General features: G+C 42.1%; 1 protein-coding gene across 2 annotated transcripts; it reads right to left on the bottom strand.

The window, feature by feature from the left end:
- Positions 1–1,194: 1,194 nt before the first annotated feature.
- Positions 1,195–4,955, bottom strand: irx5a (iroquois homeobox 5a). Of its 2 annotated transcripts, none has more exons than XM_039794927.1 (3): positions 4,235–4,955; positions 2,909–3,314; positions 1,195–2,213 (listed from the first exon to the last, which is right to left on the bottom strand). In XM_039794927.1, the coding sequence occupies exons 1-3, from the start codon at positions 4,493–4,495 to the stop codon at positions 1,504–1,506; spliced, it is 1,377 nt and encodes a 458-aa protein (XP_039650861.1). In that variant the 5' UTR covers positions 4,496–4,955; the 3' UTR covers positions 1,195–1,503. The 2 variants fall into 2 exon arrangements, with proteins under 2 accessions (XP_039650861.1, XP_039650862.1); XM_039794928.1 differs by having other exon boundaries at positions 4,250–4,953.
- Positions 4,956–21,904: the final 16,949 nt, after the last annotated feature.

The following is a 21,904-nucleotide window of genomic DNA, read 5'->3' on the forward strand; positions in this document are numbered from 1 at the left end:
TGCATAAGGCTTAGTGGCCTACAACTGTTCCAGTACTGAGAAAGGTTCAACATAATAATTAATAATATTAATAATTAATAGCTATTTTTTAAATGTTTCTTTCTTTCTTTGAATGTATAGCTCCAGCTTTAATAAACCATCAGCAAAAGAATAAAACAAACCTCTCTTCAGTGTGCCTGGGAAATACCCTTCTATTCTCTTTTTCTTACTTTTTTTTCCCTGCATGTTGGTCAAGTATGTAATTACTGCTTTTTTGATTTTTTTTATCCACTTCTCAAAGTTGCTATAATCCTCAAAATAACTGTGTTCATTGTGCGTGCCCCATTGGCTCCACTTGTTTTTAACCAGGCCATTTGATCAGGGATGGGTTTCCGTGACGGATTAACAAAGAGTCCCCCTGAAATTAGGAGCAAGTGTGACACCTACCTGCAGAACTTGGAAGAGTTAGAGGACAGTGCATGGCTACCGGCTGCACAGTTCAACCAAATATGTCTGCCTCTGCTGTGCATGACAGCATTCTCCCTTTTCTCCAAACACCAGTGTTTCACATCTAACGCGCCATTAAAGAGACTCTCTATTAATGATATATAATAGGGCAGTATGTTCTAAATGCATGGTCGCGTCCCTTTTAACAGCTTTGCCACGCCTTGGAAAATAGTAATGAGTTCTAAATTTGGCATAAAATCGAGCTCATTACCGGAGTTCACCACCTGATTGCTCTGCATAAAACACGATAGGTAATTGGGTTAAATGACTGCGCCTCGGTGTTGTTATTATATCAATATCCACTTTTAGAAACGTGCTCAAGTAAAAAAGAGGCCCTCCTTGTATTCCAAAAAATAAAATAAACTCGTGATAAGCCGTGGACCAAAATATACTTCCGTGTTGTTTCCAACATTTTTCATTCACAAAAAAACCCCTATGAATATTTGCACCAACCAAAACTGAAACTGAACCCTTTTTATTGTTTAGATATTCCATCATCCTTTTTGCTGAATGAAGGCCTTTTTTTTCTTTCAAGTTTGCCAGAGCTCTCACTACCATAATATTTTGAAAAGAGTAATACCATAGAAACATCTGTCACGGTGCAAAATTAAATTAATATTTGGTATAGATTAATTGGCCTTGAAATTCTTTAGACACGTGTCAGGCAACGCCAACTGCTCCCCAAAATAATCGCTGCACAAGAATATATATTTTTTCTCCATAATTTACTTCAAAGATAGTGTGTTGTCCATTTTAAATACAAAAATGCTACATTAAATATACATGTTAGTCTTTCATACAAATAGACTCAGGCGGCTGCAGCGATTAAGACCTTTCTTGTTACATTGTAGGATTAACCATTCAGAAACTAAACATTTTTAAGATAAGCATTTACTCAGAAAATAACTGTTCTCAGAATTTGCTTCATCGTGTTCTCTTTTTTTTCTTCTTTTTTTTTTTTAATGCAACCACAAAAAAATAAATAAAAGTCCGCGGTGAGTGTAAAATAATCAGGTATTAAATGTTTGACATACCTTTCTTTAGTTCATAAGGGGAGTCTTTACAAAGATCTACCTGCGTTTGGCCTCTGACTTTCTGGCTCTCTCTTACCAAAGCCTCTGCTCTATTTAACACAGTCTGGTTTAATCCATTGAAATGTGCCGTGGAGCCCGTGGTTACCGAGCCGTGGTTACTGTGAAGATGTCCAAAACTGCCACCATAGTTCGTGTAGCCGGGGTAGAAAGGGGAGGTGTAGTACAGGGGCCTGGATAGCACCGTGCTGTTTGGGAGCGGGCACTGAGGGGAGGACCGTGATGGAGACGCGTTGGTGCCCATTACTGCGCTCTGACCCAAACCAGGGCAGGCCTGTGGCGTCTCGCCGCTGCCTTTACACCTGTCTGAGGACGTGGCGATCTCCGCAAGGGACCAGAGTTTGGGTTTAGGGGCCGAAGGGGGCGAGTGGATGACAGAGGTCACGTTGCTGGTCACCGTACCCGGTGCATGGCTCAAATCTGACGGCTTGTCTTGTTCCGCTAAGGTCTGGTTCCCCCGGGGCACCGCCGAGGGAGACGAAGTGGTTGGTTTTGCGGAGTCCGGCAGCAGCTCTGTAGTCCTCTCCTCCTGGTCTTTTAACTCCGAGTCGCTCAGAAGGGGATCCGTGTCTTTGCCATGGCTCTCCTCTTTAAATCTGTCACAGCCTATGTCCCCTGGGTTCAGCAGTTTATGATCTAAAGCACAAATAAAGATTAGAGTTACTGCCAAATAAGCGTGACATTAAAACGTTGAGAAAAACTGGAACATATGTTTTAGGTGATCGCGAGGCAAGTGAACACCAATGCAAACCGAAATCGGATGTGTAAAAAATAATTAGGCTGTTTATGCACGTTTCCCTTAAAATTGTCCACATAAAGATATGTGCCAACCTAAAAAAATAAATAAATAAAAAAAAAGGTGAATGAAGTGCCCTCAATAATTATGAAAGCACAACACGAACAATGTGGTACAAATTAAAGTCTGAGCATACAGTGTGTTGACAAATTTCATTTCCAAATATATTTTCGGTATTAAACGTATCATGTCACCAGTTGTGATTATAAGCTTTCAACAACCGTTCAAAACTGGGATATAATGATCCTACAAAGGCAATATTTTTAAGCCGAATACCCGGCGCAATACACCAGCTGTATCCTTATTATGCAGTTAAAGATAAATTGACTGCTAAACACTTTGCGTCACCAGCAATTTCAGCCCCTGAGAAGTCAAACGAGGGGAGTTCAAGGTGATTATTATTTAAAGCAATTGTCCCATTATAAATAATATACCACCATTAAGCAGCAATCAATTTTGCACCCTGAGTGGAAACGACTGCGATGAAAAATTGATGATTTTTTTGTGTGCCTTTTTTCCCCCCTGCACTACCGACCTGCTTCTGTGTCTGTGGAGTCTCCCTTGTCGGTGGGCTTGTTTGGCTCATCGTCGTCGTTTTTCTCCAAATCAATATTCTCGTCCTCCTCCTCGTCCTCGCTCCGGTTCCGGGGGGTCCAGGTCATCTTGTTCTCCTTCTTTAGCCTCCTCCTGGCGTTGGCGAACCAGGTGGACACCTGGGTGAGGGTCATTTTGGTGATGATGGCCAGCATGATCTTCTCTCCCTTGGTTGGATAGGGATTTTTGCGGTGCTCGCCGAGCCAGGCCTTCAGGGTGGCAGTGGCGTCCCGGGTTGCGTTTTTACGGTATGCTGGGTCACCATAAGGGTAGGTGCCCAAGGGTGCTGCGTAAGGGTGGTATCCTATTGAGCCGGCCATACCCGTAGTGTGGTCATAGGGAGAACTCTGTGATACAAAATAAAAATGAAAAAGTGTGTAAAAGTTCTGTCACGGTCATTTTCTAAACTGCTTCAACATAGTAGGACTTACGGCCCAGAAACATGAACACACACACGCGCGCGCACTCGCATAGATACGCGCGCACACACAAACACGCACGCGCGCGCACACAAACACACGCACACTCACTCACATGTACACGAATACACTGGCATTAATCCAGTAGCTCAAGTTTGAAGTTAATGTTTATGGAGTCTGTTTGAACATGAGTGGGTATTTATAATATGATTTATGTTGCTTTGCATTTTATTATTATTTAGCCTGCATGATGTCAGCATGCAGTTGCTTTCACTCTCTTCATCAAAATAGTACAATTTGCAATTATGATAACATATTGACATTATGCATGATGGGCCTTACGTTCTGTTTCTTTGCCTATTCTACTGGATCAGTCTTTGCAGTATAGGCCTATATAGCCAGTTCTGTACGACTTACTGATGTTGCCACACTTTGAATACAACAAAAGTAAAACACAATTTGCCTCTGTTTTTTTTTTTGGGGATCAAAAGTTGCAATATTAAAGTTTTACATTTTGCACAACTAATATAATGATAAGCAGTGACCTAAATTGCCATTACACGGCGCGTTGCAGTCAGTTCTAATCGTAGAATCTTCGGCAGGGCATTGCATTCTTTCTCATAAAAAACTATAATTTACTTAAAAACCATGTAATAGCACACCACTCCGTTACATTAGTTCTGTTAACTCAACAACATGTTTTCTGGACCTGACATTCTGTAATATTATATCCACGCACTCTTCAGTGACGCACATTACCGCTTGGCTCCGAATGCACAGCGGGTATTTAAGGCTTCTTTAACGAGTTAATATCCTCGCTTTGACTTCCTATTAGATTGAATAATCACCTTTAGTTTACTCACCACGTACGAGGTGAATGTGGCAGCTGCTGCCGCGTCTGCAGCACTGTAGGGTAAGTGGGAGTTGTAGCCTGGCGAGGCGCTGGTGAACGCGGTAGATCCGGCATATGGTGCAAAAGCAGATCCCGAAGAGGATCTCCCAAGTTCCTCGGTTCTGGGTCCCGATATCACACTGGTGCTGTACGCAGGACACGAATACAGGGCTAGAGAAGCGGACGGCTGGTACAAGTAGCCTTGAGGATACGCCATGCTGGAGCCCGGAGAGTATGAGCCACTTAACTTGCGCACTTTCCTCCCTTTATTTTCTCATGCGCTGCTGTCGGAGCGCATAGAGCCGTGTGTCTGCAGACCCGCTGTCTGTCACCCCTTCTAAATGACAATGGTGAAGGCAAAAAGTAAACGTGATTAAATAAAAGAGAGGCTTATGATGTCGGATGGATTTTTTTTTTTTGGTCGCTGCCAGCCAGCCAGCCAACTGCTCGTCGGATGTTTTGGTCTTGTTTTGTTTTTCTGTTGCTTCCTTATCTGAGGTGCACCGTCGCTCTCATGCCCGTGCAGAAGTTTTTTTTTACCCGTCGGACGGGGGGCTTTGCTTGGGAAAATGTCCTGCCAAGATGCTAAGTTGAAAAATTGAGGATCCTGACGCCTACTACGCTCCTCCTCTTCGGGGTGTAGTCACCGAAGGAAAAGGCAAGCTTTTGCTGGGTAACCACAGCACTGCCCAAATCCATGCTCTCTCTCTCTCTCTCTCTCTCTCTCTCTCTCTCTCTCTCCCTCCCTCTCCCTCGCTCACCCCCCTCCCTCTCTCGCGTTAACTAACAATCCGTCTCATTCTCTATTTCTCTGTTTCCCCCCTCTTTAACAAGGCTCGTTGCAGTAAGTCTCAAGTGCGCCTGGCAGCCCCCCCTTCGGATGGCGACATCATGCGAGTCTGTCAACTCCCAACTTTCTTCTTTTTTTTTTTTTTTTTTTTTAAATACGAAGCTTTCACACTTGATCAATAACAAATCGGCTGTTGTATGCCAGGATATGGGCTTGCAAGATACCGGCAGGGATTCAAAAAGTCGCTCCACTGCTGCGCTCTCTTTCTGTTATTCTTTCTTTGTGCGTAAAACAAAAGTTGTCATTTTAAGCAAGTACGTTAAATCAGCAGACTGATGCTCCGTGATCTCCGTACGCCTTGTGTTAAAATCCGCAATGGGAGTTTCAAATGGATTATTGTGCACGTCGACTTTCTAACGCCAGACGAATATTTCATTGGTAAGATATGTGACAACTGAGAAGTGAAAGTAAGAGGGCGCAAACAGTAGCTGGCCGAACAACTCTGTGAGAATAGTACGTAAACAAACTTTGCCTTATCGACATTTATAGCATGTTGGGATTTTTGAAGTATGTTTTGTCTGCGCCGTGTTTGAACGATTTACTGTTGCGACGGCTAAACAGTTTTTGCAATAGATCCTGGAATAAACCAGTCAGATACACACTCCCAGAAAGTCATAAACCCTCAAGCCAGGGTAGATTAGTGCCAACTACACCAAATCCGCCTGGACCAGTGGATGTAATCTCATTTGATCACTGCAGATACATTTCAATGCTGAAATATTGAAAAAAAGCCTAGATGTATTTAATATGCTACTGTTATCGGCAATTATTTTTAATATTTAATAAACATTAGTCACTTGCCGAATCTGTCTATGTGATGACTCAGAAAAAAAAATATTAGCCTATTATTGGTGTTATTATTATTATTATTATTATTATTATTATTATTGTATTTGTTTTCTAAAAAAAACAAAGTCGAATGATAATTTAGAGAGCTTTGATAATTAAAATGACCTGGTTTGCACTTTGAGGTTGACAAACGTGGCTTAAAAAAATAAATAGATCAAATAAAAAAATAGTAGGCTATTATAAATACTAGTATTCGCTATCAGACATCTACAAGCCATTCTCATTCTGGTGATTGGCTTTCCAGTTCAAGTCTCCGATAAGCCGAAAGGGATCGCTGTAGGCGCTGCTAAAGAGTGTGTGCACACACTGTCACGTGTTCCTTTCTGCTCTGAAAACCTCTAGAGAGCAAAGAATGATGACGCTGGTACAGTGGGAGCAGACGCACACTTTAAGAGAGAGAGAGAGGGAGAGATGGAGAAATAAAGAAAGAAGGATGGATACACAAAGCGACCCAACAGTATAGCCTAATCAGATGATGGTGATACGAAGAGACCTATTTCACAGCCTCCTGTAGTGTTTAGACAATCGACTAATTACTGGAACTTTTTCTCACAACAACAGCTACAAGAAGAACCAACCGAATCCACCGGTGCTGACAATTATCCTTACTTATGTTGGGGGACTAGCATATACTATAGCGTCATAATTTGACACGGTTAATTTATCTTATAGTGAAATGATTGTCCGACATGTATATCCCGAGATATAAAAACAAAAATTCCACATTTTAGAATGTGCCATGTGAGCTGCTACAACATTACATGCAGAATTAGTGACATTAATGTTATTATTATTGTTAGTGCATAAAAGATGCAACCAAGTCTATCTGCGTCTGTCGCATGCGTGTTCCTTAATGCGTTTTGGTTCAGAGCTGCGGGGAGAGTAGGAGGAGGACCCATAATTTGAGATCACGGAGCCTATAATAGGAGTAGTAGGTTATGGCAACTGCTTCCACCTCTCAGCACTGCACTGGTAAAGCAGGAGGTGTGGGTGAGTATAGTTTTGCTTGTATGTGGAAAGGTGCATCTGTGTTTTAGATGCGTAAAAGTGGGCTGCAGATACATTTCAAAGTGAGCTGTTCTCACGCAACAAAAAAAAAAAAGAAGCTGATCCGAGTCTAAATCTGTTTGTTTCCGCTGTTTTGACAGTGTCTAACTTTGACGCTTCCTCTTCGTTATCACTTCGTCTTTTCTTCTTTTCTTTTTTTTTTTCCCTGAGAGAACGACCTCGGTTTCGACGCATGAAAACGGCTTTATACGTGGCAAAGAAGGAGCGAATGAAAGATGATGCACGCCACTTAAAATGCCTGAGGGAGCAAGTGTAATCTAAATTGGATATAGAGGGTATTATTACACAACAGTATGCGTTGTGGCGGACTAATTGCGCGGCTGGGTGAGTTAAACAGTCAGTTAATGTCGAGTGGCGGACAGGTTTCTGGAGCGCACAAGGTCAGCTGCAATGCTCCCAAGCCTTTAGTGGTATACAGGAAGAAAAAAAAAATGCTTGAAGTATTCATGGGATTTTTAACCATTCTAAATCTGTGTCCTAAACCGATTAGTTGACACCAATTTTTCTTTGATGTATTAGCTGAGGGCTTTTGCCACTTGGAAGCCAATTGAAATTCAAAACAGTTTTTCGCTCCAAATGCTTTGGGGAGAACTGCTGCAAATAATGGATGTAATTTATTTTTGACCTTGCATTTTCATTCTTTTTTTGAAGAGGGGGTTATTAAATGATTAAATATATGTACACTATGCCACTTGACTGAACAATTGGCATCCTATACAGCTATATTAGCAATTATCATTATTAAGAGTACAGCAGTAATTTTACCCCTTCTATTTAGGCATTTTAAAATGTGAATGGTATGACATTGGTTGTGATTACACATGTAGTGTTTTTTTAGTACTAATATCACTGTTAAAGAGTTTTTTTTTATGTATTAAAAAATAATAATTGACTGTTTTTTTGTCTTTGTTTTGAATGTGTTCAGATCCATGTTGAGGAAGTCTTCTCATGTCACCAAGCAGTCAGTGAAATGCACCCTTCCCAAACACACACACACACACACACACACACACACACACACACACACACACACACACACACACACACACACACACACACACACACACACACACACACACACTCACTCTTTACTGTGGCACCAATTAAATTCACTATTTACTTTTTGAAGTGATAATCATTGGACACACGCGCATATATTATCTAATATGACACTTAGTTCTGCATTTATAACTATCATATTTTGCCTGTTTCAAATCATCTAATTAGCTCTCCCTGTTTGTTTTTTTAGGAATGCTGTTGTTGCTACACTTTTGTGATTGTTTATACAGAATGGTTAGATTTTTTTACTTGATACATACATATCTCATCTTGCTCACATGAGCTGATACACAAATCACATTTGATGATTTTATTTTGGCTTTGACAAATCACACAATTTACATGAAGCACAATGAGCCAATATGGCTTTCAGGAGAGAGAATCTATTTTCTGATCTCTTTTCTGTTCATATGATCTCTTCTTCTTTTATTGACCTGAATGAAGATCTATGGAGCGAGAGTGTGTGTGTGTGTGTCTGTGTGTTCGGTTTACTCCTGATGGGGCCTGTCTGCTTCCCCCCCCCCCCATGATCCCCGCAAGGCTGAGTGGCAGGGTTCTGGATTGGCTAAGTGATGAAATGATGACCCTATTATGAGAAGCGGTTCCAAAATGAGAGGTATCAGACAAAGATTGCACCCTTCTCTAACTGCCATGCCATCCTCCTGCAGCACACTGCCAGCTGCGCAGATGATGATTGATTCGCTCGAGATGGATCACAGGAAGCACCCATTGATTTTTCAGTGTTTTATCGAAAATATACAGTTGTATCCATAGGGCGTATCCAGACTTGCCCTTTACCCCCTTTTCCAAATGGAGGATGGTATAAAAAGGATAATTCTCCCTCCTCCGTGACAAGACAAATGACCTGTAATATTATTTCAGAAATGAGTCAATAGTCTCAGTGACTAAACGAATATTGATTGGATATAATGAAGCCTGAGTATGACTATGAGCTCTTTCAGGGCCCCTGCTGCCGACTCCACTGTCAGCATGCTAGACCTCTCCTCTCCAACTCACTGTTTTACACACAGTACAGACCTGCTACTGCAGCTGGGACAAAATAAACCTCATGTTACTGAATATCACAGATGGTGAATCCACATACTCCACATCCCCCTATTCCTCTCACCGGCGTGTACCTGTATATTTTGATTCATGATCTGAGAGCTTCCGTGCCTGACTGTCGTCTAACCAGACCTACGGCCAAATAGCTTGTTTGTTTTGAAGGTGCTATAGGTGCCATATAGTAATCATCTATATCCCATACTACTTAAAGCTCTAGAGGCATGTAGGAGGTACTCCTGCAATGCCTTCATGAAGGTAAAGTGATACAACGTACAAATCAAATGACTACCAGAATGCTAAAACCACAGTGTGGGAGCTATGCCCTAGATATTTGCACTGACTTAATCCAATTGAAATAGTATGAGTGAGTTGCAGGGGCTCCCAGGTCTGTTGCTTGCTTATGTATGTGATGCATAATGGAAGTTGACGAGGTTGGTGATAGATCACAGCCCAGGTAATGTAAACACATTAATCCCTCAGGGTTCATGTGCGTGTTCTTTCTCTCTTTTTCCTCTCTCTTTCTATCAACCTCTCTTTCTCTCTCTCTCTCTCTCTCTCTCTTTGAGGACCACCCCCCCTCCTCATGTTCATCATCTTCCCTAAATGCGTTAGTGGAGCACAAACCAGAAGCAGCCTTAATCTGTCAACATGCCCTTTAATTGGAGGGAGAAAACAACACATGCTTCTGGTTGTGCCATTCCTAAGTGCACATGCCAAAGAAACACAGAGTTCACGGAAGAAGTGATCCCGGGAGAGCGGGGCATAATTAAAAGTATCTTTTAATAGGCTTGTAATGCTGAGCCTGACTCTTGTTGCCTTAAGTAGAGGGCAAACTCTGTGGCTGGAGACGGACCTGCGAGGGGCTTCTGCTAAGGGGAGCCTGTAAACGATACGTTGCTCGGCCGTCATCATCAGACATGCAGTCTCTGCCTCAGTCACCACACTCAGGACCACAGCCACTCTCCACCGACACCTCTGCTCACCCATTCCCATGTTCTTTTGTTCCCCAAATGAGGGATTCTCCTCCACAACATCACCTCTCCTCCCAGGCCACTTTGGCAAGTTGTGTTCTACCTCCTACTCGCAGCACCAGTGGGGAGTGAGAAATGAGACTAAGGGGTTGATTTGGGGCCTGCTACGCTGTAATCAAATGAGACTGCTTAGGGGAGAAGAGGAGGAGGAGGTGGAGTATTATGTTCTGTCGTGCATTCCACTGCAGCATTGTTGCTTTTTTTTGTTTTTGTCAGGGCAGACTTTGATGCTGTATCCCCTTACCTTTGTACTCCCGGCAGCCATGTTTCATAAACACAGAATGGGAAACATCCTCAGCATTAGAAATTTAGATCGCTGCTTTCCTCCTGCCACCCTGCATTCCGCACGTGCCCAGTCGCATTCTACTTCTCCCTGTGCTGAGGCATCAAGTTTCCTCTCCCATGCCTCTGATACATTTAAACATCTTACAGTCAGCCCCTTTTATTCGATGTGTCATGTATAATCTGTGGCAACAACAATGGCAACATGGCTCTATGTTCGTTTCCCTCTCTTGGTACTGAAGTATTCCGCTGCCACTGTTTTGTTTCAGGACAATTGCACTTGCAAAAAGCTTACTTGCTTGAAATTGAGAAGGTGCCAGGTGTTCAATTTAGACCTTGTCTTTATGATTGAGAGTGCAATGTTAATATCAAGCTAAGCATTCTATAGCATACTCCCCTGCTTTGTGTTATCACACAGGGAATAGGCAGTGCTCACTTGTCTTTATAGTTAACTGAAGATCTCAATGGGATACAGTGTAATGTAATTCTGAATCTATCTTAACTCATTAAAACCCAAAGTGTTCAGCTCTGCTTCCCATATATTATTGTCTTACTGCAGCCTTCACAGTGTACTGTATTCTCGGCAGACTAATTTCACATGTAATTGAATATTTAAATGTCAAACATCGATGAGAATCATGGCCAAATAATGAAACTACCTCTTTCAAAAGGGCAATTTTTTTTTTTAGACATGGTACACATTGTACTTTTGCCATCAGAAACCTTCTCAGTGCTGTGCTAAGCCCCAGGTCTTCCTTCTTCTCTTCTTCGACAGTATCAGTTTTGTCCAACATCTGACACACTGCCCTGGGTGATTGAGCCAGACATGGAAAGCCAAAGCAGGGATGCTCTTCTTAATGCCCGACACCTGGTGCAGATTTAGAGGGGATTGCAACTACAGGTACTGTCTTTCCCAGAAAGTCCCTGAGGTATTTCCTCTTCTGTCCGCGGCTGTGTTTGTTTCTCCTCTGCTTTGCCACCCAACTTTGCAGCCTGCGTCAAAGTCGGCCGTTTGGATTAGGGTGATGAAGTCTTGAAATATGATACCTATCATCCCTTTGATACGCGCTGTTCTGATTTGTAAAGGTGTTTTTGTAGGCCCCAAAAACTACCAATAGGATTAAAATCTATTGAAAGTGTATCTCAGGTTTTCAACGAGCAAGAGCTCATGAAAAGATTGTTGTCAACGGGCCAGAGCTTTTTTTTTTGCAAAAAAATAAATAAATAAAAAATCTGTTCACAGATGTCTATTTAGAACAGCAGAATAGACCTGTTAACTCAGTAGCATAATTAGATGTTTCCTTTTAACAAAGAGAGGAATTAATTTAGCCAGAATGACTATTGATATCAAAACACTATTTACAGTGCTCTTCATTTCACCTCCCCCACACACCCTCTGTTAGGATGTGCTTTACAACTGGACATGTTACTCAGGAGTGTTGCTGCTCACCTTACAGCTTGCAGGCACATCTGCAGGGCTGTGCTGGGACAGCATCGCTAGCCAACATTTACACAGCAAGGACATCAAAGGCTGGCAGCCCAGGCCGCACCACCTGAGCATGTTGATTGCAATGCACCGCAGTGTCACCTGACCTGGGAATGGAGAGGATTTTGTTGTGCCAAGCGGAGACATATCCAGGAAGTGCTAAATAGGTCCTGCTACCAGAGTATACAGTGTGAGTAATGCAGCTTGAAAGCAGTATTTAAAGATCAAAGGCTTTTGAATAGATTTTGTTTCTTTTTCAAAAAGATGTTCTAAGCCTACGTTTTTGAGGATGTATAAATTCCAGAGTTGTGGCCCTTTTATTGCAAAATTATAATATGATTCTGGCTAACTCAAGCACCGGGTTGACAAAATCACAAATGTCGTGAAATATCCTCCACGATAATGTAATAATCTTTCCTGGATATATTTTGATCATCGGAGAAACACAAGCAAGCGCACACTTGGTGAGCTTCATTGGCACACTGTTTATGTTGACACATGCAACTCTCTTCCTGATGCAAATGTAATCTAAACATTAGGCGAAGGGAAGGCAAGCGTAGCCCATAAAGGCTGTGAGCTCCAAACACTTTGAACAGACAACTATCACTAATCACTCCCAGAGCAGTGCGGCGTGTAATTACTCTGCCAAACGTTTGCCTTTCACAGCTTAGCACCGGGAGCCCTGACCCTGCGCTTCCCTGTCTTTCCTCACCACCCTGCATGTGGAAGGGGAGGACCCCCCCAAACCTCCCCAAACCTCCCCTCCCCCTCCCCTCCCCTTGACTGAGGGGGGTAGGCAAGCCGAGCTCCCTCTCAATATTTAGAGAAAGAGTGGAGGAGGAAAGAGAGAGGGAGAAAGACAGGGAGGGAGAGGACTGAGGTTGGTGCTTCCGGCATTGTGGGAGCCCATTTAAACAGGCTTTGAAACCCTAGCCATCCGGAGATCAGAAATAGCCTTATTGACTGCATGGGCCCAGAAGTGACTGAGCATGCAGGGTTCTTAGAGTTCACCCTTCCTCGCTACTCAGAACAGGAGGGGGGCCTTGCATGCTAGGACCGTCTACAAAGACTATGGACATTAATTTTACATCAGGAGAAAAATAATATTGTTCTGGCCGTTTTTAGTGTCACAAGGTTGTGCTGTTGTATAATTTCTTTTTTTTCTTCTTCTTTTTTTTGCAGAGTGCAGGACGTCTAATTTTTCTCACTCTCCTCTCCCTCAGTCTTATTTACTCATATTAGTGATGTTGCTGTCAGTCTGCACTGTGATCTGTCCTCTGTCTGGGTGAATGCTGATAAGATGACACAATGCAAATATGAAGTGTGAGGGAGCCGCCTTGGCAAGCAGGTAGGGTGTGCAGGGACCAGGATCCCATAATGACTATTAGCTGGATTTCACAGCCTGCTTCTGATCTCTTGCAATGACAGGGGCCTTTTATAAGAGGATGGGTGTGCCACTACCCCTCCTAATAGCTCACACACATGTGCATGCAGACATGCACCCAAAGGCGCACACACACAATAGGCGATAATATATATGAGATATGTGTAATATGTTAAGTTCGATACTATATGCCAAAGTGCATTTTGTCCAAATTGCCTACATTGCTTTATCGCAAAAATGTGATTAGATATTCTTCTTTAAGTCCTTTTTTTGCCCCACTGATGAAGTTATGAATAAATGAAAGAAGGGGTGTTTTTATATTTTTAGCCGGCACAATGGGGACACAGAACTTTAATGCAGAAATGATCATTTCAGCATATTATAGAACCATAATGTATCCTTATCTTAATTTCACTACTAGTCATATTCACCACATTGTCGTGCACTTCACCGCTGTTGTACAAGTTCATTTAGACTTGCAGTAGCTTAGAGAGCTCTCTTGGTTGCTGCATGATCTTGTAAAGGCTTTTCAGAGAGCCCCATTTTATCACTGATGTAGTAATTTCACTTCATCAGTCAGTTGTGACTAAAAATACATCAGGGATTAGCTTCATGGCCAGACTATCTCACACGGCTTTGATAACATAATGGGGGCTGGTTGCTCGTGGTTACAGTCATCTGATATGTAGGTTCATAACATTCAAAACTACACTTAGCTACAATACTACAGGGTTTGAAAAAAAAAAGAAAAAGAAAGATAGAGTGTGATCTTTTTAAACTGTCATGAAAATGATGTGTCTTCCCTTTTAATTCCTGTGTAAGAGCATTTTGCGAAGATGAAAACAGCGCCCACCCCCACTACTTCCCCTTTCCCTTTTCTATTCTACACAAATTAGCTATGGTCCTGGAGGGCAAAATGACAAGAGGTTACTGGAAGACTGTGTGTTTAATTAATTGAAAAATGCTTAAATTGCTTTTACAGTTGTTATGTGGAGTGAAAAAAGGGATCCCGTGTTGCCAGTACTCAACCATAATTAGCACCCGCGGGAATTCAATATTTAGCATTAGCTGTGTTGCAGCACTTAGGACACAAATTTCTATTTTAACTATGAAAGCGAGCCTGTCTTAAGTGCATGAGTCTGTGTGGACAGCTGTGCAAAGGGGAACAGCACAGGATATTTCAGCAAGACACCCCAGTGGCATTCCGGGTCCTTCCACATCACATGTGTAAGAGATATGGCAGTTGTATTCCCAAGGGTTAGGCATTACTCAGAGTATTTAGTTTTTTAATTAGGCTGAGGGCCTTCGTCCATGCCTGCCACCACCATGGGAGCCAATGAGAATTTCCTCTCTTATGTGTCAACTCTCTCTCTAAAACAGAGAGAGAAAAAGAGAAATGGAGAGAGGGAGAGAAAGAGAAAGCATGTGTGAAAATGAGAGAGGGATACACACATGGTTGAGGGAGAAATAAAAGACCTGGGGAAAAGCCTTTGTTTATTCCAACTTTAATTACGCATTGGCTTTAATGACTCCACTGGTGTGTTTGAGGTTGGAGAGAGTGAGGCTGTGGAGCCTTAATGATCCGTAGTAGTGGATGTCAGCCGAGCCGTTGGAGACTTAAAGCTCATTTTAAACAGTCCCTTTTGGTTTGGGCCTAGAGGCGACAGCGCAAATGGGGGTTCATGCTAAGCCACACTAGAGTAGACTCGGGCACTACTTCAGCGTCTGGTCAGCCTCTTTCGCAGAGTGGTCGGGCCATTTGGAGGCTTCAGCAGCTGACCGCAGCAACTGTTGGATTTGTCAGTGTGCATCAGGTTACCCACTAATGAGAAGTAATAAGGGTTATCCCAACTTTATAAGACTTTGATCTTTGTGCATGGTAGAGTGGGAGAAGGTACGCTAAGATTGGAACTGGAATTTGACCCCAATTTCATTTGTGTGTGTAGGGGAGGGTGGAGAAAAGAGACGGCACGGAGGTAATTAAAAGCTCTAACTTTAGAGTTTGGATGAACAATTTTAGAGTGTAACATATTGTAGGCTCAACCGAAATGGATATCTTGGATTAGTCACCCATGGGGAGGGACCCAGGACATTACTACCAGACTGGAAGGTTTTCCAAAATCACAGTGGTCAAGCACGGTTGCTTTCAAAACACAATATACCATTAATGGCCACCACAGACACATTTTTATCTTTCCAAACTTGGATCTTGCTCTGGGAAAGATACATTAGTAGCCTACATTAAACTCAAAACAGATGACTGTTCTGGATTAAATCACTGAATCATGTTCAATTAACACAACCAAACATGTAGCCCTTTGAACAGCTGTGTTATTTGTTTTGACACACCGTTCTCTAAAAATTCAACCACCTCGGCTTCAGCGCAGAACGTTAAAACCCCTTGTTCTGTAAAACAAATTCTCCAGATTATTCAAAGCTCTGAGAATTAGAATGGAAAAATCCATGCGGAAAATTACCGTCCAGTCAACTTCAGGCAATATTTTCCTCTAGAGGCAAATATGTTAATTGGGCTTCCTAAAGTAGCTCAATCCTCAGGTTATTTAATTTCCCCAAAAGCCTTAGCTGTGCTGAATTCAGAGGGAGTATGGGTGTAAAACTCTTCACACCAGCAATATGGCCATCAAGGGAAAATAGCAGCAATGGGGAGAAATGGAAAAGAGAAGTATAGTGAAGGTTTTAAAGGAGATACATGTTTGCGGTGCGTTGAAAGCTTTTATGTAAAACATGGCAGAATATATTTACAAAACAAAAAAACAAAGTTATTTTAATCTTTCATGATGTGGTACAATAATTTCAAAAATACTGTATGTGAATGTAGCAGCAAGCCGCTAAATCACACAAAATGGTACTTAACGCAGTTGTGAATCAAACTGAACTGAGCTTGATCTGCCAAAGAATCCTCATCTTTATGACTGTCATGTCATCTAATTGCTTCTGTGTGTTTTTCCCAGAGACTGTGTGCAGCTCGGTCGCTGGCCCTTAGCGCTCCAGCAGCCTGGTCAAAAAGACATCCTGGCAGGGTCCCAGGGTGGATGCATCGCCCACGCACACTGCCCTCGCCAGCTCCCAGAAGTCTTTGTGGTGAACCACTGACCGTGCTACTCTCTATTTTCCTCCAGCCCAGCAAATAATGTGTCAGAAAAAGATTATTGATAGCCCATAAAAGAAGAGCCAGAATGTTGTTGCCTCTCTGCTTCAACTTTAAAGAACAATACAAGTGCTAAACCATCAGTTTGAATGCTGCTCTGCCCCTGAAAAAGCACAGCATTTATTTTTTTCATTGTTGTTCTGTTTGGCTGAAATGAGTTACAACTGGAACATGGATGGACAACAATGACTTCTATTTGTTTAAAATGCTGCTTCATTTTTCTTTACATTTGTAAAACCTTGTTGTGAGGTTGGCAACCCTGTACAGGGTCTTTTCAAAGGAAAAATGAGATTCCACAAGAGGGACATTTTAAATTTCGTCCCTGCTCTGTTGACTCATTTCGCCCAGTTTACCAGACGCTGTCGAAGCTGTTGCTCATCTGGCCTAAATGTGGCCTCAGTGGGTGATTCTCAGACACATGAGGGAAGCTATATTTACAGAATTAACGACACACTCCGTCCGCGACACAACAGCTGCCTGCTACACTTAGCTGATTGAGACTGCAGACCCGCTCTCATTTGCAGAGCGCCGTGATTGAACAGTCGGGGCAGCTTTATGCGTGTCTTGCTCTCCTGATGCTAGAAATCAACACTGACACTCCCGTGCAAAAGCAAACACTTGTCCAGGCAGATTGACTGTGTTGGGACTGCTTGTGAGAAGTCCGCCCTCTTTGTTTAGCGTTTCACTTTTAATGTTGATCGGCCATCCTATCCACATGTTTGCTTTCTTGGAGACAGCGCATGGTGTGTTGCAGAGATAGAGCATGTATCGGATCAGCAGTGATGCTGTTAAATGAGAAAAGGAGCGAGTGATTCAAGTCAAGGGGTGTATATATAACGCTGTGTTTTTGCTGTAAAATCTGTGTTTATGTTCACTGCAGGCATAATTCACAGTGTGTGTTAAAGGGCTCCAGGCTATGCAGACACACAATAGGCAAACTATTTCTCCCTATTGTGAGAACAAGAACAAAACAAATTTAAGTATGGCAAATAGAACATACTTACTCGACGCTATGTATACGGAAAAAAAAACGTGGAAATGCTTGAGTTTTCGGGTTGTGTCAAAATTTTATTTCACACTCTACATTATGTTTGTTGCTATATTCTCAGCCAAATCCAGATGTCAGTAACTTATACAAAGCCAGACATAAGCAGGGTATCATAACGTATAATAGGAATAATGGCCCTTTGATTTTTGGATTTCCTATTGGAACACCTGTCACTTTTTGGCAAGGGCACACCCCAGCACCAGGTCTCCTTTGGTAGCGCTGGGGGAGGAGTGTATGTATGTGTGTGAGTACGAGTGTGTGAGAGAGAGTGGAAGATGAAACAGCCGCCGCGGAGGCAGTGATCACACAGACAGACGGGGTGAGTGACAGACAATACCTGCTGTAAAATTCCCTCACATCTCCCCTGATCTGTATTCATAGATCTCGGCTGCCACGCACTGCAAACTGTAGCCCACACCAACGGGCTCTTTTGGCGCACCGCCCCGCTCAGTTTCACTCTTGCAACTCACTACACAGACCCCTTTTTCTCTCCTTCCCAAAATATTTGCCGTCTTTTGTTCTTTGTCTAAATGATGCCTCTGATCACGAGGTGAAAGCTGAAAGAAGCTCTCTGACAAATATGGACTTTTTCCCATCTTTTCTAATAGCACCTAATTCTGCTCCTTCAAATGGAGGGCTTCCCTTTTGAGTTTGTTCCTAGACTCAAATGTCTTAAAGATGAGTACTTTTGTTGCTCTCCTTTCTCGGCGTGATGAACAAAAAAACCTTCATATTAAATGTTTATTTAGCTTTTCCACCTGCATGCTGCACACATTGTTCTCACCAGTCACATCACTTTCTAGTAATTCCTGCAGACATTTGTACACTGTTTATGCTCAGTGAAAGTCCTTCAAAGGGGTTAACGCATGGCCATTATCAGCGCTATCAGAGCCCTTGTTTTTGTGCCGTTACATCCCCCCCCTCGATGACTGACTCCAGGCCTAAAACTTCCTGAAACCTAAGCTATGTTACAAGAGAAGCACGCACACTCCGAGGACACCACAACAGAGGGGCTTCTCAAACTGGATTAGGTTTGTTGTGGCAGATCTAGGTTTCAGGTTTGACTTGAGTAATGTGTCGTTTAATTTCTTCGGGAATTGTTTTGACAAAACAAGTTAGCGTAAAGTCGGAAATGTCGTCTAAAACCAAAAGGGTGTGTGTAGTGTGTATGTTTTTTCTTTCTCTTGCAGCTCATGTGAAGCATATGTCAGTCATCAGCAAAGTGTTGCAGTGGAAGTGACATCAGAACCCTGGAGGGCTTGCACTGCGAGAGAGGCGTTTTGATATGATTTCAGAGAACAGAGAGTTCAGCGAAAAGAAAGGAGTTGCTTGTGTCTCTGTTGTTGGAGGAAAAAAAAAAAAAAAAACTCTTTCTATACAAACAGTGGATATGAACTGGAAGGTGCTCTGCCACGCTTTTACTGAATCTTTATCATTGTAGCTGTCAGCAGAGGTAAATGCCATGATTTGTGTTGCTAAATTACACATTTAGTGTGACAAGGGTAATTATTGTGACGTTAGCGCACACAGACGGAGAAATGTTTGTCAGCGGTGATTATAATTACAATCATTCTGTGATACTGAAACTGAATTGTGTTGTGTTTGATTGACCTGCATGTTGAAGCCAATTTACTGTGTTGCTTTGCATTTTTTCAACAGCGGCGGCTGGAAGAAAAGTAACTTAAAACTTGAAAAGGTGCAGTCTTTTCTCTGACCACAAGTGGACAATGCTGCCGATTGGCCGGAGCCTGCATAGCTGATCTTTATCCTGGCTTGTCTCAGGCTGGAGGTGATGATGCCCACAGCAGCCAGAGATTGATGGGGGGCCAACACAAGCGGCGAGAATGAGCTCTGGCCTTTGAAGTCGTCCACATGGAGGGAAATTGATATATCAGTTTAAGCCCTGGACCCTATTAAAGGAGCCCCTGTCAGGTTAATGCGATAGCCTCCATGTTACCCCCAGACCCATTCAGGTCAGCCCTAATTCCTGCCCCCGCTCTCTGCAATCTCATTTTAGTTTCCCATCAGTAATGTTTTTCCATCAGAGGAGCTCCGCTAGGGAGTATATCACGCAGTCAAACACTGAGCCATCTCTCTCCCAGAGTCATTTAAACCCCCAGCCAGCACGTTAATCACCAGCCAGAGATTCCCATGGTTATTTGTACAGGTTGGACAGTCTTTAAAGTGGGGTCTGTAGAAGAATACACCTCCCTAGACAGCACTCTTGCGAGGCCTCATTCTCGAGACTCCCCTTCACTTGGCTCCTCCTCCTTCAAGTCTGGCCTTCCTGAGGTCTCAGCCCCCCGTCCCCCCTCCCGTGCCCCGTCCCCCAGTCCCTATTGAGGTGAGCCCTGTGATCATTCATTTTTAATTGCATGCAGAAATACATTTACATTAAAAATGTAGAGCAGTGTCTTTCTAATTCAGACACGGTGTATTTATTATTAAACCGTTGTCTTGGAGGTCAGCTCACAAGGAATCATCTGCCCATCAGATTCAGGACGTAGACACCTTGGTTGGCCCGATCACCCCCACATTTTAAACATGTCTCTTATTCACTTTGATTGTCTTCCTTTGTCATACGTCATCAGGCTGGTCCAAACTACAGCATCAAAAAGAAATGTCATATCACCAGAATAAAACATGAATAGCAAAATCTGTGTTTTAAAGGGACAGTTGACAGTGGTCAAAAGCTGCAGGAAATTAGAAATTCAATTGATGATAAGTAATGTGATCTTTATCTATAGTTCACATTAAGAAGTGAACTTTGGCTCTCCTACAGTCCTGTAACCATCCACTGTGGTTTCGTCATCTTAGACTAAAGATAGTGAACCCTCCTCCCAAATTTGCTACATCACCTGGGGCTATATAAGTTACAAGGACCTTAGCTGCTTTGCATGTTTTAACACGAGTCATGTAAGCTTTACATTACAGCTGAAAATGTTTCCATTATTATGAAATTATTATTATAAATTATAAAATAGTGTTGTAAATTGCTCAATGTGTTTTTCCTACCTTTCAAGCAGCCGCTGGTCATTATTCATTTTGGATTGATATCAGCTTTCAGAAACATGTTTAAGCTAATACATATAATGCTGCAAAATCTCTTTCATTTTTATTAAACATACCTTTTCATTTCAACGTTAATGCGGTTTAAATAAAGGACTTATTTAAAAAGTCTACTGTTCACTTATGGTGTGATACAGTGCATCTGGAAATCTGCATTTTTGTGTTTTGTCATCAGAAAATGTAACTTAACAGAAACACAGTAAGATAAGATAAGATACTCTTTTACTAGTCCCACAGTGGGGGCATTTGCAGTGTAAAAGCAACAAATGGGGATAGTGTATTAGTAATAACAAGACACATCAGTAAAAAAATCAACATGTAATAAGTTGACATAATATAAACAAATGTCGATGTCTTAAAATGGATAATGTGAGACCCCTATCTTTATACTATTTTCTAGCTCTAAATGTAAAATACATATTTAGAAAACTACAAAAGCAGAGTGAGCCATATTTTTATAAAATTCATAAATAAGTTCTGCCCCACCAACCAAAAATAAACTAAATCATCTTAAAATTGGCAGGGGAATGACCAATTGCTGATCGTCTCTTCAATAGTCAGTAGTTGATAATCAACCCTTATAATAACACTACATATACTGTAAACTACATATCTTTCTGTGAGAGAGAAGATCTATTCATAGGTTCAAAATGTACTTCTCAAAAGTAACTTAAAACTAAAAAAATTATGTTTTTTGTCAATATAATTCCATCTTAGTGTATTAATAATATAACAGCAGGTGTCTGAAATTAGGGCCACTAGATGTTAAGTAAGGGTTAATGCCCGACGAGGTGTCCACTTGACAGTCCACTTCGGCGGAGGCAACGCGTCGGACGGTTCACGCCTCGCCGTCGTCCATTAATAACTGACAATGGACACCTCGAAGGGCAAAAACCCGCTTATACCATGGTCACTTGCCAAATAACATATTTTTTGAACATTAGTTTAGATTTTAATTTGTTTTACAATCAAAATCAAAAAAATGTCCAAACAATAACTGGCCTGATGGTTTGACTAATACCTGGAACAAGCATTCCCATCCCATAAGATTCCCATAAACATCGTATAAAATGCAAACGTTATTCCCTGCTCTAGGAAGTAGGAAGGACCTTAGATATGACTTGCCACATTTAGCAACGGGAGATATTTATAGTCCGCTCAGCTCGTAGAACCCTTCAGCTTAGCTCTGAGCCATAAAGCTAACGCTATGCTAGCAAGATTCAAAGTCAATAACATTGTGTACAGTTGGCAGTCAGTAAAAATTAT

Source organism: Perca fluviatilis, chromosome 3 (assembly GCF_010015445.1).
Source record: "Perca fluviatilis chromosome 3, GENO_Pfluv_1.0, whole genome shotgun sequence".
In the NCBI taxonomy this organism is placed as follows: domain Eukaryota; kingdom Metazoa; phylum Chordata; class Actinopteri; order Perciformes; family Percidae; genus Perca; species Perca fluviatilis.